General features: G+C 37.2%; 1 protein-coding gene across 2 annotated transcripts in view; it reads left to right on the top strand.

Moving 5' to 3' along the window:
* Window positions 1–20,316, top strand: part of PIP4K2A (phosphatidylinositol-5-phosphate 4-kinase type 2 alpha) — a 107,752-nt gene that overhangs the window by 54,837 nt on the left and 32,599 nt on the right. For both annotated transcript variants that reach the window (XM_027450634.3, XM_027450633.3), the window contains exons 2-3: window positions 2,576–2,673; window positions 3,698–3,794. In XM_027450634.3, coding sequence (XP_027306435.1) covers window positions 2,576–2,673; window positions 3,698–3,794 — 195 coding nt within the window. The remainder of the gene's footprint in view (window positions 1–2,575; window positions 2,674–3,697; window positions 3,795–20,316) is intronic.

Genomic DNA, 20,316 nt, shown 5'->3' with positions numbered 1-20,316 from the left:
ACTGTATGTTCATCACCTGCTTTTTCTTCTCTCCTGCTAGAGAGGAATATTTTCTCTAAAATATTAGAGAAATTATATTTACAGACCTCAGTTAGTGAATCTCCTTTGAAACTAACATTTCAGGAGGAAAAAAAAATGTAACTGTGTTAAACTGCATTTTTTTCTTTGTTCCTGTGAGGAAGGCACGTATGTACATTCACATCTTGTAGAGAACTTCCTGGGAGAACTATTTTGGAATTCCTGGTTAGAATACAACAAGCTCTGAAGTATGCAAATAGAATTACACGTGGCTCTGTTATTCACTGCATAGACGATGTTTATAAGGCCTACAGGCACAATTAAAACTGTGCCGCTATAGCACAAATCTAAGTCTGTAAAGCAAATCTGTAAATGTATTCAGAAACGCTGTACATTAGCAAATTAAGAAAGTGAATGCATGTGAAAATTTGATTGATGCAATTGTGATAGTCTAAACCTCCCTAATTTGCAAGTGAATTTGCTGTTGTTTTAGATGGGTCATTTTAAGATGTGTGAATTCAGCGTATTTAATATAATGGACTTGGGATCACTTTTGGCTGCCATGTAGGTCTCTGTTATCCCATTTTCAAGCACAGAATTTGTTGTACAATCTGGCAATCTAAGAGAGTAGCTATTTTTTAATGAGCAAACCTAAAGTTTCATTACTGAGTATAATCTATCTAGTCATCCCTAGTTTTATTTGTACTAGAGCTAGATTAGTCCTGCAGGCTGGTGAAGCTGCCCTATGGTTTCAGGGTGAGATTGATGTGCAGCGATATCAAGTGCAGTAAAGAGCATGCATGGTAGATGTTGTGATGTTCCATCAATGCGCTGTTATTTTATGTCATAGCTAATGAGGTGTCAGCATGATTTATTAGGTTTGCACAGCTGTGTTTTCAAAAATTTACTGGAGTTTCTTCTTTCTCCCACTTTGGAAGGAGGAAAGAGCGTTCTCCCAGGGACTCCAAGGAGCGGCTCACGTTCACCCATCCCAGATACCTTTCCATTTCTTTGCTCTGCTCTGCAACTGTGGTGCTTCGATCTATAGCGTTTCAGGGGTTTCTAAGGAAGCATTCTGTAAAGTAAATTCAACTGATATTTATCAGTTTTCCTGTGGGCTGCAGGGGTCTGAATAATGAAAATGAGACATGGCAAGACACATTACCACGACTTAAAAAAGACTGAAGAGTGATGAGGCTGTCTGACCTGCCTGATTGCATTGGTTTCTTTCCTCTGTTTAAGAGCAAAAAGGTTCCTCGCTGCTTTCACGTTTTGTTTAAGTTCAGTTCTGCAGAAGGTTATACTTTCAGTGAGTGTGCTTTTTATCCTCCAATATTTATAACCTACGGCTGCTTCAGTGAAAGCTTCTCAGAAAGCCTCCCTTAAGCAGGATAGCATCTGCAGGGAACTACCAGCTTTCCAGTTGGAAAACATTTTTGGATAAGCAAAACCAATGCTAAGAGCACAGGTCACCCCTATTTCGTTACATCCACCTCTACTGAATGTTTGTGCTCTCATACAGAGAGTTCTCCCCCTAACTACACTCCATAGAAAGCTGTTGAAGCAAAATGTGCTATGCGGAAAGATTTGATCATGGAAATGGAGAAATATTTTGTTAATGATTTGAAAGAGCTGTTGCAAGCTAACAATATTCTGTTATGTTTATCATTTTTTTACTTAAAGTTTATTAAAATAGCAGTAGATTAATACAATTATAGAAACACACCTACAAACTACGTAACTGTGAAGTTGTCTACACTTTGTCATAAAGATATGGCCAGAAGTGCATACTTCTGAAATTTCAAATATATAGGAATATTATATATTATGTACTCAGTATATAATAGTGAGGAGACTGGCAATATTTATTTCCAAACTAGAAAGAGCAGATGGTACCCGTAAATATAATAAAATAAGGAAAACCTTAAAACTTCTGCATCTATTTCTAAGCACAAATTTGAATATTTAAGTAGTTTGTCAAACTTGAGCAATCAAAAACGTGCCTGAATGCTGCAACTGCAAAAACTTGGCTGGGGTCTGCACTGTTGTACAAAAAAAGCCGCTTCTTACTGAGTCAAAAACGTGTGCCTTCAAAATTTGGGAATTGTTTTCTAGAAATAGTTTCAAGACATAGACGGGTAAGACTAGTTCATAAGCTGAAAAGACAAATAGTCATCTGAAATACAAAATTTGAATCATCTTAGGAAAATGTAGCTCAGTTGGCTAAACAAGAACAGTGTGTTAGCATTAAAGACCATTTTGCTGGCATCCTCACTGACCTTCCTTAAAGAGCACACTCCAGGTGTGCTTTGAAGCACTTTTTTTCTGAAACCAGTATAAATATGGAATGCTCTTTCTTCTTTTCCAAAGTGTCTACCTTGTCAATGCATTTAATCTGGAAAGAATAAATCTGGGTTTGCATTTTTCTTTCACTAATTTTCACTCCCAGATACAAGAAACCATAGGCCAAATAACTTTTTTTTTTTTTTTTTAATTAAGACATATGCAGAATCTTTGCAAAGATATCAGCAACTAAATATATTCTTTTTTTCTCTAGATCAATGAACTGAGCCATGTTCAAATCCCTGTTATGTTGATGCCAGATGATTTCAAAGCATACTCGAAGATTAAGGTGGACAATCACCTTTTCAACAAGTAAGTACAAGCAACAATTCTTTGTAGAGGGGGATAGTGGCAGTGATATTTTATGAAGTACTATGAACTCTGTTATTTTTCAGTTGATGTGACTGAAGTTTTGATGATTAAGTTAATCCTGTGATAAACATAACCATCTGTGCTGTTCCAAAAAGTAACAGCAGGGGCTGCTGGGTAGTATTCTTCTTCCATATGGTTTATTATTGCCTTATGGATATCTTATATATTGAAGATGATCCTCTCTTGGTGTGTTTATTTATGGCTGATATAAACATTTATTTGGGAATTTTTTAAAACATAAATTGGGGTGCATAAACATTTAGTGTTTTAAATTAAAAATTTGAATGAGAATTTAAAGCATATTTCAAAGCTTAATAATGTGCAACTTTTAATAATTCATAATAGGATATTATATCAATCAAAGTTCCAAATGTATTAAGATCATTTAATGTAATATCCACATCTCTTTAAAATGATGCTACATGAACAGGATGTGCATACATACAAAACTATTAATGATGCTTTGTGTACAACCCATTTAAGAATATTTGGAAAAAATGAATAATTCTGCTATTTTGGGTCTTTACTCTGTGACAGTTCAAAGTTACATTTCTCAAGTATAAGTATGAAATGAACAACTGAATATTAAAACTAGCTCTGCACTCAGTGAGTCCAATTTTCTTGAAGTTTGGCACTGTCAGTACTTCCTAGTGTCACCAAAGGTATAGTAATTCTTGTATAATGCAATCTAAGGTTTCACTTTTGAAATAATTTAAGGGCAATGACAAAACATTCTTTTCTGCTTTTGAGTCCAGGTTCAGCTTGTTAGAGACAAATAGATATAAATTTATTAAACATGGTAAAGGAAAGAACATGGTGAGACCAAATCTTGTTCAAAAAGAGAAGGCTCTAGAGGGGAGATTGTAAATCTCCTTATTTTCTGCTTTGCATGAACAGAATACTCTCGAGTTACTTAATTACATATGCAGGTGAATAAAGTTGATTTGGTTTTGTATTCTTTCAGAGAAAACATGCCAAGTCATTTCAAATTTAAGGAATATTGTCCAATGGTTTTCCGTAATCTAAGAGAGAGGTTTGGAATTGATGATCAAGACTTTCAGGTAAGTTCACTTTCAAAACTCTTAAATCAGGGATATATGCAAGGTTTAAAGGTTCATAAAGCTGCAGTTGCTAACAGGACAAAGTGCTGAAACACTTTGGAGGAAAACTAAGAGAAAAAGAATACATTCTCTCTATTCTTTCCCCCACCTGCAGCCAGAACATTTCTGACTTATTTGTTTGCCTCCCCTGGCTGTCTTCTGGCAGCCTGCTGCTATCTTCTGTCCTCCTTATTTCCCAGTATCTCCCAGTCATTAAAACTGAGGGGTGATACCTCTTGCAGGAGGAAGAAGAAACAATCTCTGGACGCTGCTGACAAGAGATGCTGTATTCAGCTGAGTCACTCTGATAACAGTTGCTTTAGGGATATGTGTATGTGAGATGTGGTTTCAGAAACCACCATGTCTGTTTCCTTCATGGTTTTTTTTTTTCTTTAGACGAGAATGATCTGTGGCCAGGCAATTTCATACTGCTTCATTACACTCCATTTTTCCCTTTTTTAAAAGGGCCTGGAAACAAATAGCTTGCTAAGAGCAGATACAGCAAAACAAGAAATTGCTCTACATTTGGCAGCGTTGTTTCTTGCAGTCAAAGCCTCTTTCAGCCTTTGCAAAGGAAAGTTCTTGAACTCTGCTTCAGTCAGATTTGCCAATACTCACTGACATTCCCTTTTCCATTAACTGTTCCTAATGCACATCATTTCCATCATAGGGATAATTCCTTCTGCAATCACACTGCTAGACAGCCTGTCCTACATAGCACTCGCTGTGTGACCCACTGTCTGCTTCTTGTCCTGGTCTTTTGCTCTTTTAAGCTATTTTGATATGGGTTGCAATTGTGCCTTAGCCTGTCACTAAGATATTTAGAAGATATTTAATAAATAGTAATAAATTTTATAAAAGGTTTTGAGTGGCTAAAAAATTTGTACAAAATGCGTTTGTGATAACACTCCCATTCATGCTACATAGAGCAGACTGAATGCAGCAGCCCAAATCTGTATCTAATTCTTTCAGCTGTCCTCTTCACTGATTTTTCCCTTTCTCAATATGAAGCACTGTGTTAAAATGCATACATTGGTTAATGTATGCTTGCACAAGTGCAGGTAGAAATTCGGGTATGAATCTCACTATGTAACCACTGACTTTGGGAAGACACTTTGCCAGCAGATGGAGAAGGGGGTTTGTTTTGTTTTGTTTTACTTTCCTTTGGTAAAGCTGTCATGAGCCTGTTGCAGGATTCCTCACTGTCCTGTTTACAGAAGAACTGCTTAAGAGGAAATACATCAAGACTTGGCCAACACTTAAAACAGCTGGGGCTATTGCAAAAATATCAGTTTGCATTCCTGGTATAATTTTCCTGGTGAACCAAAGAGATACGCTTTGTTAGGGAAGATATGATCCTTTTATATGAAGGTTTTCCTTTTTCTTGATATAAAGGAAAAGGGTCAGTGTGTCAGAGAGGAAGATGTGATTGGTCCTAAACTTAAAATTATGATGTCAGTTCATGCTTTGTACCTTTGAGAAGATGGGGTAATGACATTAGTAGGCAAAGTTGTATTTCAGTAAACATATGTTAGTACTTCAGTAAATACATGTGAGAAGATTCTGTCATTAGTTAAACCTGGTAAAATTAGCATAATCAAAAATTCTGCATACCACAGTATTGTGGGCTGTTTTTATCTCTAGTACTATGCTAGCCAAATCAGGAATTCCTGTGTTGTAACCACTACTGATTGGATTTATTAATTGTAACTAAATAAAATGTCCTAATTTTCAGATTAAAAATAAGTGGTTTTTAGCTATGTGTTTTGAATTTTTATGACAATGTAACCAAACAACAATCCAAAAGAAGAAAGTGCAACCACATCCTGTTTTTTGTTTCAACACTTATGTGTTAGCTGCAACATCTTCAGTGCTATTCAGTATTTCAAGCATATCTAGCATAAAGGAAAAGATTAGTTAATATAATTTTGACCAAAGGGAAGACAATATCTGCATTCACCATTCTTTTTTTCTCAATCCAAGCAGTTTATCACTCTGAATTCTCATTCTACTGGACTGTTCTAATAAAATAAAAATACTCAGAGTAGTAATATGTTTTGAACACATTTTTAAACTTAAGTTATCTTTACAATACACATAAATGAAAATCCATGTCACCCTGGCCTTGTATGTAATAAAGGGATTACCCCCATTAAAAGTAGAAGTTGCTTTCATTTTAATGCTACATTTCCTGTGATATAGAAAGGGAATCTAATTTGACAAAGGGAGCTGACTATATGTATATACTTTTTTTTTTTCAGATAATATTTGCGTTCAGGAAGTTGAATGTTGATTAAAATGATTGACTTATACTCAGAAATCAAACATGATATGGAAAAACACAATATCAAACTGAGAGATAGTTAAGGGAAGAGATAGCACATAGGTTTCTCTACATAGTGTGTTTCTTATAAAATATTTCAGGAAAGGAGTCTCAATCAATTATGAACAATGTCATTCCTGTTATTGAGCAAGACAGGACTGGTGTAGATAAATAAAGCCATTTACCCTCTTCATTAGTCAGACACATCAGTATAAATTAGGCAGAACACTCCTTTTAAACGTTCTTTTTTTCAGATTGTTCTGCAGATACCCTTGATGAGTTGTTCCAGAGGGCAGATAGTGCTAACTCACACGGAAAGATTTAAAAAAAAAAAAAAAAAAAAAAAAAAAAAACTACCCTACCTCATGAAAAGAATTTGTTAGTGTATGGTTAGTTACTAGGCCATACTCATTTTAATTCTTGACATTGTGTTATTTACTTTGTACAGTAGTTTAGTGGACTGCTTAATACACAGACAGATTTAGTTCGCATACAGTGCGATTAATACAGATATTTCCCCGCAGAGATCTCTTAACCCTGAAGAGGGATTTAAGTCTTATCAAGTACAGTTTTTTCCCTACATTCAATCCAACTTCAGAGTCAGGAGAACTGACATAGTTCCTGCCCTGCAGGAAGCCATTGCTAGTCATGACGATTACAGTTCCTGTAATGGGCTCCCACCTTTCACATGATGAAAAGCTACTCCTTTTGTTGAAGCATCTTTGGTAACCTATCCTACATCTGTCTGCCTTTCATAGCTAGTTGGGCATCTCTGAAAGATGTTTTGATTAGTACTGAGATGGGATTAGTTTCCTAGAGACGCATGTGATTCATTCTTTATTATGGACAGCAATGTGGAGAATATAGTACAAAGTTAAACATTGGGTTTTGTTCAAAGTTTGCCTTTGTTATGACAAATTACAAACTTGTTATGACATATTGCATCTTTAACCTAAGCTAAGAAACTTTGTTCCTATGTCAAAAATTGCTTTATTGGACCCTGACTTTCCTTCTTGTTGATCACCTATTACTAGGGTATTTACTGCATCAAATAAAAATGGTCTGGCTGTTTTTCTTGTGAAAGGGAACACAGGTGATGATTAGTTAGTGTGAATCAAAATTGCATTTGAGTACTGTAAAAACTTTAAAACCATTTTAACCACTTATATAGATGATAAATTATCAAAGTGAAGGAGATTTTGTGCTGTTGTGTGATTTAGATCTCATACTGAAGATAATTTCTAAGTGTCAAAGAAATTCCACAGCCCAGAGCATTAAATAGTGGCAAATTTTGCCTTGATAGGGTAAATTACCTTGAGATACTGTTTTTGTTAGTGTCTTCTATTTCACTGAAGAGGAATCCATAACTCTAAAGATTGTTATAGCATTGACAGGAAAATATTTGAGAACATTAACTGTTCCTAGCAGGGGAAAAAGATAATAATTCAGTAAAGGAAATCACTCACTATGGTCCTAAATTAATTTTTAATTTCTGCATTCCCCCTTAGCTTCAGATATTGGTTTTGCAAAAGTTATTCTACAAAAATGCCTTTTTTCCAAAATGTATGGAGTCACTGAGGTAACCTTGGAGCTTATTTTCAACTTGTTTGACATAATTTCTTACCTAACAAAATCCATTAATACAATTCTGTCAAAAATTGTAGAACTGGCTTCTGGAAACTGTAAAATTATGACAGATAAGCAAGCTAGCAGCTAACTGACACCTCCTCCAACCAACTCCAGAAAAAGAGGGTCTACTACTGTTACAAGTGCTTCTGCTTCTGTTGCTTTTTTTAAAAAAAAAAACTTAATTTACTGTCCTCTCACACATCTGTTCTTGTTTAAAGTTCTTGCTGAATCCTACATCTGGATTCCACTAGGCAAAAGAGTTCTTGCCCTATAAAATAGAATTTCTCATACCAGAGGGCACTGATGTCCTGCTGTACCTAAGATCCTTCTGCTGGCGATGGGGGAGAGGGCAACTGATTTTCCTTAAAGTTTTATTACTTAGTGTAATAGGAGACATGTTCACTTCTCGCTTTGCCTGTCTGCAGGAGCAATTTGTAGAGGCTGTCTGTGCAGGATAAACAATTCATAAAGAATTTGTAGATGGTCCATAAGTTCATTTTAGTGTAGAGCTCCTTGTTATTTCTGCATGTGCATTTTTTTCATATACAAGCTTAAAATCCAAAAATGAAATTTGAAATTGCCTTAATTAAAAACATGAACTCAGTATCTTTCACTTCTCCTGATGTGAGTCTCTCCTAGAGTTTCAGTATCTCTCACAGCTTTCTATACAGAAGAATTTCTCAAAGTAGTTTGTAGTCGAGACTGTAGCATAGCTTCAGGTAAATACTGCAAATTCTAGGCTAATTTTTCAGAAGTTATCCTTTAATATCATTTCCTTCTGAGGTACTTACGTTTCAAATCACCAAGATTCTTCTCAACCTGTGAACATTTTTGCTCATTTTGTGTGACTTATCCAGTTCCAAGATAACATATTAGGAGTTAACAGACTATATTACAACCTAATACGATGTGTTCATTGGAACAAAAAAATATCAGCAATGGTGCAGCATTTTGGAATAGGCTAGTGGCTTGTTGGTATGGCTGAGATGGAGTTAACTTTCGTCATAGCAGCGTGTATGGTGTTGTGTCCTGGATCTGCTCTCGACCATAAGTGAGCGGCTGTGTGGGTGCTTGGCTGCTGGTCAGGGTCAGCCTGCCACATCTGTCTGCAGAGGTTCCCCTTTCAGTGCATGGCTGTGTGCTCAGCACACAGAAAGCGAGGCTGTTTTGAGCAGTGATGGCTGTTGAGGCAATGTCCTGAGCTGGCTGCTGACCACAGATGAAGGCATAAAGGAGAGTTTCAGTTTCTTTAGACTCCCCACGGCTATTAATGGTTCTCTGAAGTATCTGTGTTCTCCAGTCCTTGAAAGGGAGGCACAACTTGCCTATTACAGCTAGGAAAAGCGAATTATTAATACTAATCTGTTGTAACTACAGTCTTTAATGAGACGTATTTAAAAAAAAATCCATGCAAAAGTTGTGCATATAATCCTCTTATAGAGACCTACCCCTCAACAAAAGTGTCAGCCCCTAAGCCGTAAGTAATTTGAGATTCCTCACAGCACCTCTGGATGACGAGTACAGCTGGTGCCATCAGTGATTAAGTGTTACTCAGTAGTGCCACTGTTTTAATCAGCTGCTGTTTTTTCAAAACAAAACACACAGTGAGGAGTGATCTTAAATGTCTCTCCCTCATGAAAATGAGCTGTGAAAGTCTTGCTAGGTCTTAGGTGGCTAGATTGATGAGGAAGGTGACCTCCAGAGGTCCCTTCCAACCTCAGCCATTCTGTGGCTCTGTGATTGAATCAGCTGGGAGTGTCCAAGGTGCATTTTAGTAATTTCATATTTCTCCTGTATGAGAGAGGGGGGCTGTAAGTGGCAGAATGATCCAGATGAATGCGTATCTTTTAGGTTTCCCACGTCCAATTCATTTCCTTAGGAGGCTTAAAATGGAGCTCTATGCTCATGCATCTGCACTGAAATTCCTTCATTTATCAGCCCTTGGTTTGGGAAGCGACAAGATGCCTCTAACATCAAACTACAGACAACAAGATCAGCAATAAATGTCTCAGCAACAACTACATTTAGGGTTGGATCTTGTTTCTAAGACAATATCCTTTCACTGACTATTTAATAAAATGCATAAATAGTCCTGGAAGCAAGAGCCATCTGAAAGAAAATTACTGTGATGGTCATTTTAGCGTGGTAAATCTGTGGAAAAGTTCTTCATGAAAAGTTCTTCAGTTCATCTGCCAAATGAGGGACCTGTAGCAGAGCATCAGTCTCTGGATCCAAAACTGACATTGGCACCAAGATGGTCAGAACTGCCAACATCTTGTTTGACATGGGCACGAGTGGTAGTGGTAGTAAGGTGTTGAGCCAGTTGTACTGACAAAAGCTGTAGCGTTTGTAGTCTTTCTAGCATGTAAAAAAGTACGCAATGTGAATATGATGTTCCAGGATTTGGTGCCTCAAGTGTGAGTCCAAATAGGGATTTATGGACTGTGGGACTGAACATTAGTAGGTACGACAGCTCTAAGGTACTTTAACCTCTGGCTTCTCTTAGTCTTCCCTGGAGCAAACAGTTATTTTGCCTTGCTTTCAGCAGTGTCTTGCCTAAACTAAATAACATTCACAAATAGATATTCGAACTAGAAAAAAAGTAATTTAGCATGTGTGGGCAACATCAAAAAATGGAGCAAAAAAATAGGAGCACCCTGAGCAATTACAGAGGCAGCCCTTGAAAATGAGGCATCAAGCCAAGCTTTGCAGGGCTGAAGGAGAAAGGCTCATAGATAAAGATCCCTAACTCTTTCCAAAGCAAGCGTAAAGCTTAAACTGGCAGCTCCATATCCAGACAGTCTGAATAGGGTAACTTGATTTAGGAAAGAATCTCGTATTTTATTGATTATGCTCTCATTACACCAAGTCAAAGAACTCGTGACCTTGCTCACAAAGGGATGGCTCAGTGCTAAAAAGAAGAAAAAGTTTGTTTCACCTTTCTCTGTTCAAGATGTTCATGTCTTTCACCACAGTATTGACTCTCTGAATGCAATTTGCTTTTGAATGTTCATGGGTGTTCAGACTGTGTACATCCACATCTGAATGAGGCCATAGCAGGTACTTGATATTTCTGACAGGTGACTCATAGGACCAGAGTGGCTTGTTTTTCTCTTTCGGAGCCTCCATGACATTCACCATAGCTCATTTGAGCCCTGCTTTTGAGCTGACAAGAAATCCTCGTGCAGTGTTATCTATACATCTGCCAAAGGCAAGGGGAGGTCATGCCAATGAGTGTTTGCAGGATATGTTAGTGGTCAGGTATGCATTGCTACATGCTAGACTTCTTAGACATATGTCTGTGTCAGAGATCAGTGTTTCTTGATGGACTGACAGACAGATTCAACCCGCAGATGTAATGGAGTGTGCCTTCCAGAAAATTTATCAGCACAGGCTCTAGCAAAAGCAATTTTCCCACCTCCTAACGTGACAACTTATATGTTAGGAGAGAAATGTCTTCCTTTAAAGCTATCCTTCTAAAGGAAAAAATAAAAAAAATTAAAAAAAGAATTTACTGTGAAGTATTTTCCATTGTACCATCCTATTGCATATATGAATGTGCTCAACAGCAATGGTAGAACGTGTGATGCCAATACTCAAAGTAAACCCCAAAGTCTTCCCTACCCTTCGTTGTGTGACAAAACCATGCGTCTCTGCGTTCGATGCTTCTGATGTTACAACTCAAATTACAACTCAAAGTACAAGCCTCCGAGGCTCTACATCCAGTTGTATGACACTGTTTCTGTCTGATATGCTTCTTAATCATTAATCCAGGTCTAATTCGTCCACATCAATGATTCCCAAGGTCTTTTAAAAATAAAATGAAAAAAAAGTTGGGGAAAGCTGCAAGCTCGTCTTTGTAAGAACCTGTGCATGGCTCAGGCAGTGTCACAGAAGAACAGCCAGATCCTCTGTACGTAATTCCCCTAACAGCAGCGAACCCCTGCCAGGCTTTCCCACTGACCTATGATTTCAGTCATCACAGAGCATCATCTGTGCACTTGTTTTTGCCTATTCGTTCATGCAAAGCTTGCCCGGAGGCGCTCGTAAATAGCTTGGGATTTGATCTGATTTGTCTTTGGGGTATGTGGTTGAAATAGTAGGGGAATGTCTTGTGACGCTCATTTTAACATCCCACGACTTCTGAATGAGATCACAGTACCAGAAGCTGTTGTTTTCCTTTTGTCCAGACGTCGCAAGATGGGAAAGATTTAAATCAATGAGAGGCTGTTAAGCCAGTCAGTTAGAAAAATTACTGTTCCCCTAAATCTCTCCAAGCTTTATCACCAGAATTTTCCTATTGCCCTTTTTCTCTTTTTATGAAAAGCTCTGTCTCGATGACAATTTCTATTAGACTCTCTTTTTAGATTAGTTACATGAAGTATTTCTATTACATCCGACACATAGTTCACACGTTCAAAGTTTCTAAAATATAATCTCGTCTGCTAAAGCAGCAGTTAAAAAACAATGACATTTACATTAGATGTGTAAAAGATTAGAATGAGCTAATTAAATTGACCTTTAAATCTCCCCACCCTCTCAGAGGCCGTGGCTAATCCTTGGCCTCCCACTGTGGAGATAAATATCCTTGCTGTGAACGCTTCAAGCAAAGTGGGCAGAGGAGGAAGAGCCTCACCAGCAGTTCGTCTTTGAAGATGGGGGCACTGCTTTGCCAGTTATAAATACAGCTTGCAATTATGGACGGGGGGGCAAACCTTTCCTGTAATCCAGTGGCAGGGCCTATGGCTGTGCCCTATGTGCTTTCTCACAAAAAATGTTTCATTCAGAGCATATAGCTCCAAACAGCTTTACTTGCTGCTGATAGAAGCAACCAACAGCTCTGTAAATCGGGCTACCTTTTTTTGCTATCTGGTGTTGGTATAATTAGCATTATCAATTATACAGTAATTTCTTAGTTACAATAGGCTGCTATTTTTATTGACCAATGTGCCAGGTAAAAGGAGACTGAGGATGCCTCTTACAAAGTGTTTGGCTTGATATTTTGTGACTTTGTTATTTTCTAAAATGCTAATTATTGGGGGGGGGGGGGGTAATCAGATAGTAAAAATTATGTGAATAATAGATGATTAAATGACAACAATCAAAATGTAATTGTCAATGAGCAATTGACATTTCATGCAGTGAAAACCTGAAGAAGATGCAAAATCTGTCCAAATGGCAAAGCGTGATAAAGACAAGGATTTCATACAAAACAACTTGGATCACCTGGCATCCTGAGCCTGTCCAAACGTGATGCCTTTTAGTACAGTTAGATGAATAATTATATGGATAAAAGGGCAAGCAGAACTACAGAGGGGAAGGCTGCATTTGAAGAGGTAGTAGCTCTGAAAAGGAACAAAAGGTCAAAGAGGACAAGAATTTAGCACTAGTGTGAGCTCCTGATGAGGAGTAACTGCTCCCTTGGGTGGATGTAAAATAAGACCAGGAATAGCTATAACTTTTTTGAACATCTATTTGTTTTATGCTTGAAGTTAATACTATATATAGTTTTGGTGCTAGTCATCTTTAAAAACAAAGCATGTTGACAATTTGGATATAGAAGAAATATGGGAAACTGGCATCAAAGGAATTTAAGAACATAGAGAATGCCTGTGATGGGAGTGGTAGAGCTTGGCCTGCCTCATTTGTAAAAATGAGAATTGAGAAGTAAGTAACGTGTGAGTATCCTTGCAGAGAAACAGTTGTAGATACTAGATAAGTAAGAATGACTGGAACTGAAAATCATTCAAATTCAGAATTAGACTCACCTTTTCAGCAATATAAATGATTAAGTACTAGAACAACTGTAGTGGTGAATCTTTGCCTTTTGAAGCTGAAAAATCAAGACTGTCTTTCTCGAAGTTGTGCTTTGACCAAAAGCCTAGATCAGAGTTCAATTTAAGAGAAGCTGGGTGATATGAAATGGCTTGTGATGTGTAGCATTCATGTTGGATTCTAGTCTGTGAAATTCTGTTGAAGGCTCGAGAGGAGCTCCTCTGAGCTTCAAAGGATTTTGGATCAAGTGCCAAGAGCACCTCTAGAAAACACATTTTCCTTAACTAATGCACTTTCACTGTAGCAAGTAAGCTAAAATTCTACACTGACCGAGATGCTGAGGGAAGAGAAGGGGTCTATAGTAAAATGAAGTGAACTTTTAATTAACTTGTTAAAGAATATGCTATTCTTAGGTGAAATTATGCTATAATTTAGGTGTGCTGAGTAACTTTCTGTATCAAGAACTCTTTGGGAAATGACATACTAGTAAGTGGTGTAGCTCTTATTTATTTATATATTCATATATTTATAACTGTACTTAGATTATTTCATCAGAAATTTATTCTGTGATACAGGACAAATTCTTTGTTATTTGTAGCCTGTTACTAGGAAAGACTAGATGAATATTTCTGGTTGCCTGCTATTCAGTGCAACATAGCTGATTCTTTTTATATTGATTTATGTAAGGGCAGTGAGACTTTCAGGCAGTTATTTCTCAGAGGGAAACTATTTGGGAGAGAGGGGGAGGTACGCAAAAGAGAAATGTATCTGCTAGAGGTATCTCTGAACTTGGCACGCTAAATGTGTCTTCAGTTGTATAAGTAATTACACAAGTAATTTAGCGTAGTCTTTAAATGACCTCATAAAAGTATTCACACTTCAAAAGTACAAACCCTTTCCATTCTCCTGAGACCAAAAGCCAGCAGGCACAAGATTAAAACTTCACAAATTAGAGGTGAATGGGGAATTGGCAGAGCACCGCCACTCAGAGCAGTAGGCTTCGGGAGAGCTGCTAAGTGAAGCTGTTAAGTGGGGCAGGGTATGTGTGGCTGGCAGATGTTGGAGTCGTGAGGGCGAGGACCGAGGCATGCAGAGGCAGAAGCTGAGACAGCTGAGAAAACATGAACAGGGTACTGTGACCCTGTTTTCTTTGAGTTTTCTGCTCACTGAAGGTATAGTGTAAGCAGGTGATTTTTATTACCTTGTTCTAACTAGGGCTCTGATACTGTATGGCTACTGCACCATTTCCTCACACAGTATGCAAGTGTTAGGTATCATCAGCAGTGAGTGATAGCAAAAGGGTTGTTAGGACATCAAACCTGTATCTTTGGAGGATGAAACTCAGAAGTTTTTTTTTCCTACGTCTGAAATTCCTATGTTCCCTGTTCTCTTTGCGGCTCATAGATCTGTTCTAAGTGAGGAGAGGCTCCTTTCCTATCTGCTCATATTCCACTTGATCTTCCCCTAATTAAGAAGCAGAGCCCGAGGGAACTCAGTCTGGCATTAACCATCATCTGTCTCTTCCTGCTTCTCCTTCCCCCTCCCTCCCTCCCTCAGTCCTGCTTCTATTTTCCATTTGGAAAAAGGAGATACTTAACTTATTTACTATCCTATCCTATCCTATCCTATCCTATCCTATCCTATCCTATCCTATCCTATCCTATCCTATCCTATCCTATCCTATTCCATTCCATTCCATTCTCTTCTGCTCTGCGCTGCTCTGCTCTGCTCTGCTATTATGCCCTCATCTTGATATGTCTTTTGGCGTATTACGTAATTTTAAAAGAGAAAATTCCACAAACTTTACATGCTTTGTGTGGTAGACTGTATATTGGACACCACACGGGATGTTACTGATATTTCTGTCAGGGATGTCTTACCAGTTTCAGCTTTACTAGTGGCTGTGCGTGAAAGAGACTTCAGCAGGACCTCCTTGGACACTTTATGTGCTAACTTAGAAGAGACTTCGTATTTTCCAGCAAAGACTCTCTTCCATGTCTAATATATGTACTATTTATTTGATGGTGTAGTATAGCATATTTGTTTGTCAAGGTTGAATGGGGTGCAAAATGCTTTGATTTACACTTGACAGTTTGTGTCAAACAGGTGCATTAGATTAATTTACCTCAAAAGTGGAGGATCTTAAGTGTTATAGAATCACAGAATGGTTTGGGTTGGAAGGGACCTTAAAGATCATCTAATTCCAACCTCCTGCCATGGGTAGGGACACCTCCCAGTGAATCAGGTTGCTCAAAGCCCCATTCAACCTGGATGTTTTTAAGATGTTTTTAAGTAGCCATATTGTTTCCACGTCGTTTGTTGAATAATGATTTTTCAAGTGCAAACCAATTTCTGTGATTTTTTTAAAAAGATTCATTGTAGCGATAATCATGCAACAACTTTGTGTATTTTATTGAAGATGGATTTCTAGTTATAAAGGAATATAATCAGTATATTTGAAAGGTAGGATATTTTGCATGGCACATAGCAGCTTTAGAGGAATTAGAACTTTTCTCTGTTCACAGAGGTAAGTGTGAAACACGACAAAGAAAACTGTCCACAGACAACGCTGAGCCATGCATTATCAGCAGAGGAAAGTGATAATACATTGACTAGTAATGAGCTCAATATGATGGCATTCATTTTAATTTTTCATCTTTTTAAAACATACATATTAATTAAACTCACACAAGTATCAAAAGAACACACAGCAATTATCATTGATCTTAAATATCCTTCATTTTCCACCTCCTTTCAAGTGTTCAAAGGAGCTGTATTCTGTCTCCGAAGAGAGCATTGTATTGAAAGAGTTATTACAGGAATGGAGAGTTAGTAAAAACAAAGTGTCAACAATTTAATTAGAGGAGTTTTCTTATCTTCTACATGTTTAATGTTTAAACATCTGATCTTTAATTTATTACTAGAGTCAGAGTATTGTAGAGAAGGCAGTCAGGTTACCTGTGCTCATCTATAGTGGTGCTGCTTAACACAATGTTGTTTGGTTTATTCTAACAAATTAATTATGTACGTGGTAAAATGATAGTTATATGCATTCTTAATTAAACTTGATATAGATAACTAATAATAAAATAGCCATCTACTCAGAAATAAATGCCTCACCATTTCTAATCTATTGAAACATTAAGAAGCAGTAAATTGTACACTAAATAATTATCTACAGATGTATTATATTCTCTTGTTAGAAATGTGTTCGGTATGATAGTTGTATTTGCAAATTAACTTGTCATTACAGTTAGCAATCAGGCAGAATTCATTTCCATTAGAAAAAACAGCTATTGCAGGAGAAGACAAGAATCAGTGAAAACTAAGTGACTTAATGAGGTTTCGTCCAGTTGATTTAGAATATGACTACATTTATTAATTTCTGTTGGAATCTGACTAGTTTCTATTTTTTATGTCTGGCTTGAATTGTAATGAAAGAAGCATGATAAAAGGAATAGTAGATAATTCATTCTCTTATTTTTACGGCTGTCACTCTTTTTAAGTTAGAATTTCTTACTGCTGGCACTGTCTGTATTTTTAAATGTGTCGCGTACCATATTCCAACAAGAAATATTAAAATAATAAGAAGAAGAAGAGTGAGAATATATATGTGTTGTTTTTGATGGGTTAATACATAAATATATACTATGTATTTCTGGTTATTAATGAGGAGGTTGTGTTTGCAGGAACGCTGTACCTGAAAAGCAAGAACTATTTTAAGTTCTTACACTTGGAAGAGTGCAATAAGTGCTTGTGAAGACCAAAGGCAGCAGATTCTAAAGGAGTGAAGGGTTATAGGAATAGCAGTGAGGTGGTTTGTGGTAAAAATGGTTTATTTTTGTCCCATTCTGGGCACAGAATTGTTGACTGAGTTTCAGCAGTTGAAAGGTCCAGAGAAGCAGCATCTTCTGTGTGCTTCATCTCAGCCGTGGCGTGACCAGCAGAGATTCAGAGAGACTTTTGGAAGCAGGGTGCTTTTACTTGTAATAAAAAACACTCATTTTTTTCAGTCATATTGAGTACTCCCAGATCTTTCACTCAAATCTGACGTGCCTTTTGGTGAAGAATGTTGGAATATACCTTAAGAGTACCTGAAATTTTGGACAATAACGCTAGTCCATGTCCTCCTTATTGTCTTCCCTCTTTCCCTCCTCCTTCTGAGGTTCCTTGGCAGATTGGCAGGTATACTCTTTGCAACTTTTTATAGCAAAACAACTTAAGGCTCCCCCTAGGTTAATTGCTTTCAAGATTTATACCACATGGCTTACAGTTTAAAGGGTAGGATTCTCTGGGAGCAATACGTTCAGAAAACTGTGGTTACTGACAAGTAGTTTAGCTTTATTGCAACAGTTAACCTCAGAATAATGCACCTTTTTCTTCTGGGAACAATAACAAATAATTACCCAGTAGCCTTTATTATTGCTAACTGAATTATAGCCTAATAATTTAGCAGTAGTTCAATTCATTATATACGCTGATGATTACCCATGCTTTAGCTTTTTTCAAAACTAAGAATAATTATTATGTTTCATCATATTTTCCAGAGTTGGTGATGAAAGTAACTGGATTTGCATAGTATTTGGAAAAAATACATATATATTATCAATTTGACATTTAAAACAATTAAATATAAGCCCTGGAAATAAAGCCAAGTTCTGACACTGGAACACAGAAGGTTTCAACAGAGGGTGGTTTCTAAGACTAGCTCGATTTATGATTCAATTTTAAAATTAATGGAGTACTGACATCAAGTGTAGTACTAAGAAAATTCAGTCAATTTATAGTATGTGTTCTCTTGAGTAGACATTGTCTGTACATAAAAACATTTCAGTGATGGAGTGGTGGGAAATGAATTTAAATAAGGAACATCTGAAAGCAGGTATGGAAAACTACAATAATGCTTAAATTCCCATATCTGGTATCTTCAGTGTATCAGGGCTTTCATCTGTTAAAATTGGCTACCAAAGGCCAGTGCAGAACAGGGACTGAATCTTCAGTGGTTGTCCCAAAAGCTCTGTTCAGTTTAGAGAAATTATTTATTTATAATAAGCAGTAGGGAAGCATTCACATACTTTTTTTCTTTAGTGGACAGAGAGGATTGCAGAGGAAAGCATCACGTTTTGTCACAGATATTAATAATGACTAATTCATTGAACAAGTCTAGAAGTACACAGGGAGAAGTGTGCAAAGATTTATTTCTCCTACGTGTCATAACGAAGCTTTTCATTTTCATAAGGCCTCGTAGAGCTGTGTGCTTTTAGGTGATTTAGTGTTATTCCTACTCCTCCTGAGTATTTCAGTTGAACAAAGTAAGCTTGTGGGAAAACGTTCTTACCTCATGCTAAATTGATTTAAGAAAGCATCCCACATTTGGGACAGGACTTAAATATTCTGAAGGCCTGTTGAGGCCAGTGGGTTTCCTGTACACAATTAGAAATATGGAGTTGTAATCGCGTGTGTTCAAGTGCCTACTTAAATTGGGGCTATAGTTGCCCTCATCTCGTGGTTGAGGTTACTACTTAATAATAATTGACACCTGTGCTGACCTCCTGGCACCGTGGTTGGACACTTTTGCATGTGCAGCTCCTGCTGAAGCTCCTAGAGCTCGTGATCACAGATTTCTGCATTACTGGAATGAAAGCATAAATCTTCCTTCCAAAGAAGATACAAGTCCTATAAAATAACCGCTGGTGTTTTGGGTACCAGGTTGTGGTAGAGGGAGACTATTTGTAATTACTTCGTGAGTATTTTGTGACTTGATTCGTGGGGCCTTTTCAAACACCAAGAACATGTTGGGTTCTGTAGCTGCTGGAATTGAAATTTTGATATTTAGGAATCTGTAAAATCTGTTGCAAAGTTTCCACTTAGATACAAAATTTAATTACATTTCTTTCTGTGAAAATGGTTTTTCTTCTTGGAGAGAAAGCGTTATTCCGTTTGAGTGTGGAAGGGGGGAAGTGTGTTTCAATTTAGCAACAGCTGTTGGTGCAGTGTGGTGTAATGAGAAATGATAGCAGGAACTGGATTTTCCTTTTACCAGGAGTGATACACCAAATGGACTTACTGCAAGTACATGTACATTACATAAGCATAGAAATACTACAGTTCCTGACTATATTCCAGCAGGCTGTAATTAACTTGTTTAATCTTTACAGAGTATGGGCTGTGTTTATGGAAATATATACAAGGTGTAAGCATGTGTATTCTCATGGCTGTGCTGCTGCTCTTACTATTTATTTTTTAAAACGCTGTGATTCAATTAAGTAACAATTGGCGTAACATTTACTGGTAAAGAAAGATGAGCCAAAAGCAAGTTGTTATATTTTGTCTAATTTATTTTTACTGTTTTTAATTATAAAAATTCTGATCTGAATACTGCTTACTTTCTGGGGAAAAAAATAAAAAATAAAGCAGCAGCTTTTGCTACTGTTGGAGCACATGTAGTCTCAAGCTTCAGTCTAAAAATGGTCTCTAACCTCTAGCTGTCTTTTCTCCTGACTGCTGTACAGTCATTAACTGATCTTCCCCTCCTGAGGCAGTGGGAAGATGGATGTGTCTGTTTTGCCAAAAGAACTATACAATAATATCACTTGCTTAATACTAGATAGGAAATCATTGGAATAGCTTTGGTACTAGAACTCAGAAATCTAACTCTTGTTACGTATCAGATCACACTGGCTCAAGAATAGGTCCTACTCAGTTGTAAAATGATCTTATTAGGGATGAATCCTGTATATATACTTACTATGGTAT

This window comes from Anas platyrhynchos, chromosome 2 (assembly GCF_047663525.1).
Source record: "Anas platyrhynchos isolate ZD024472 breed Pekin duck chromosome 2, IASCAAS_PekinDuck_T2T, whole genome shotgun sequence".
Classification (NCBI taxonomy): domain Eukaryota; kingdom Metazoa; phylum Chordata; class Aves; order Anseriformes; family Anatidae; genus Anas; species Anas platyrhynchos.
The sequence above is the reverse complement of the archived record's forward strand: the minus strand, read 5'-3'. Positions and strand labels throughout refer to the sequence as shown.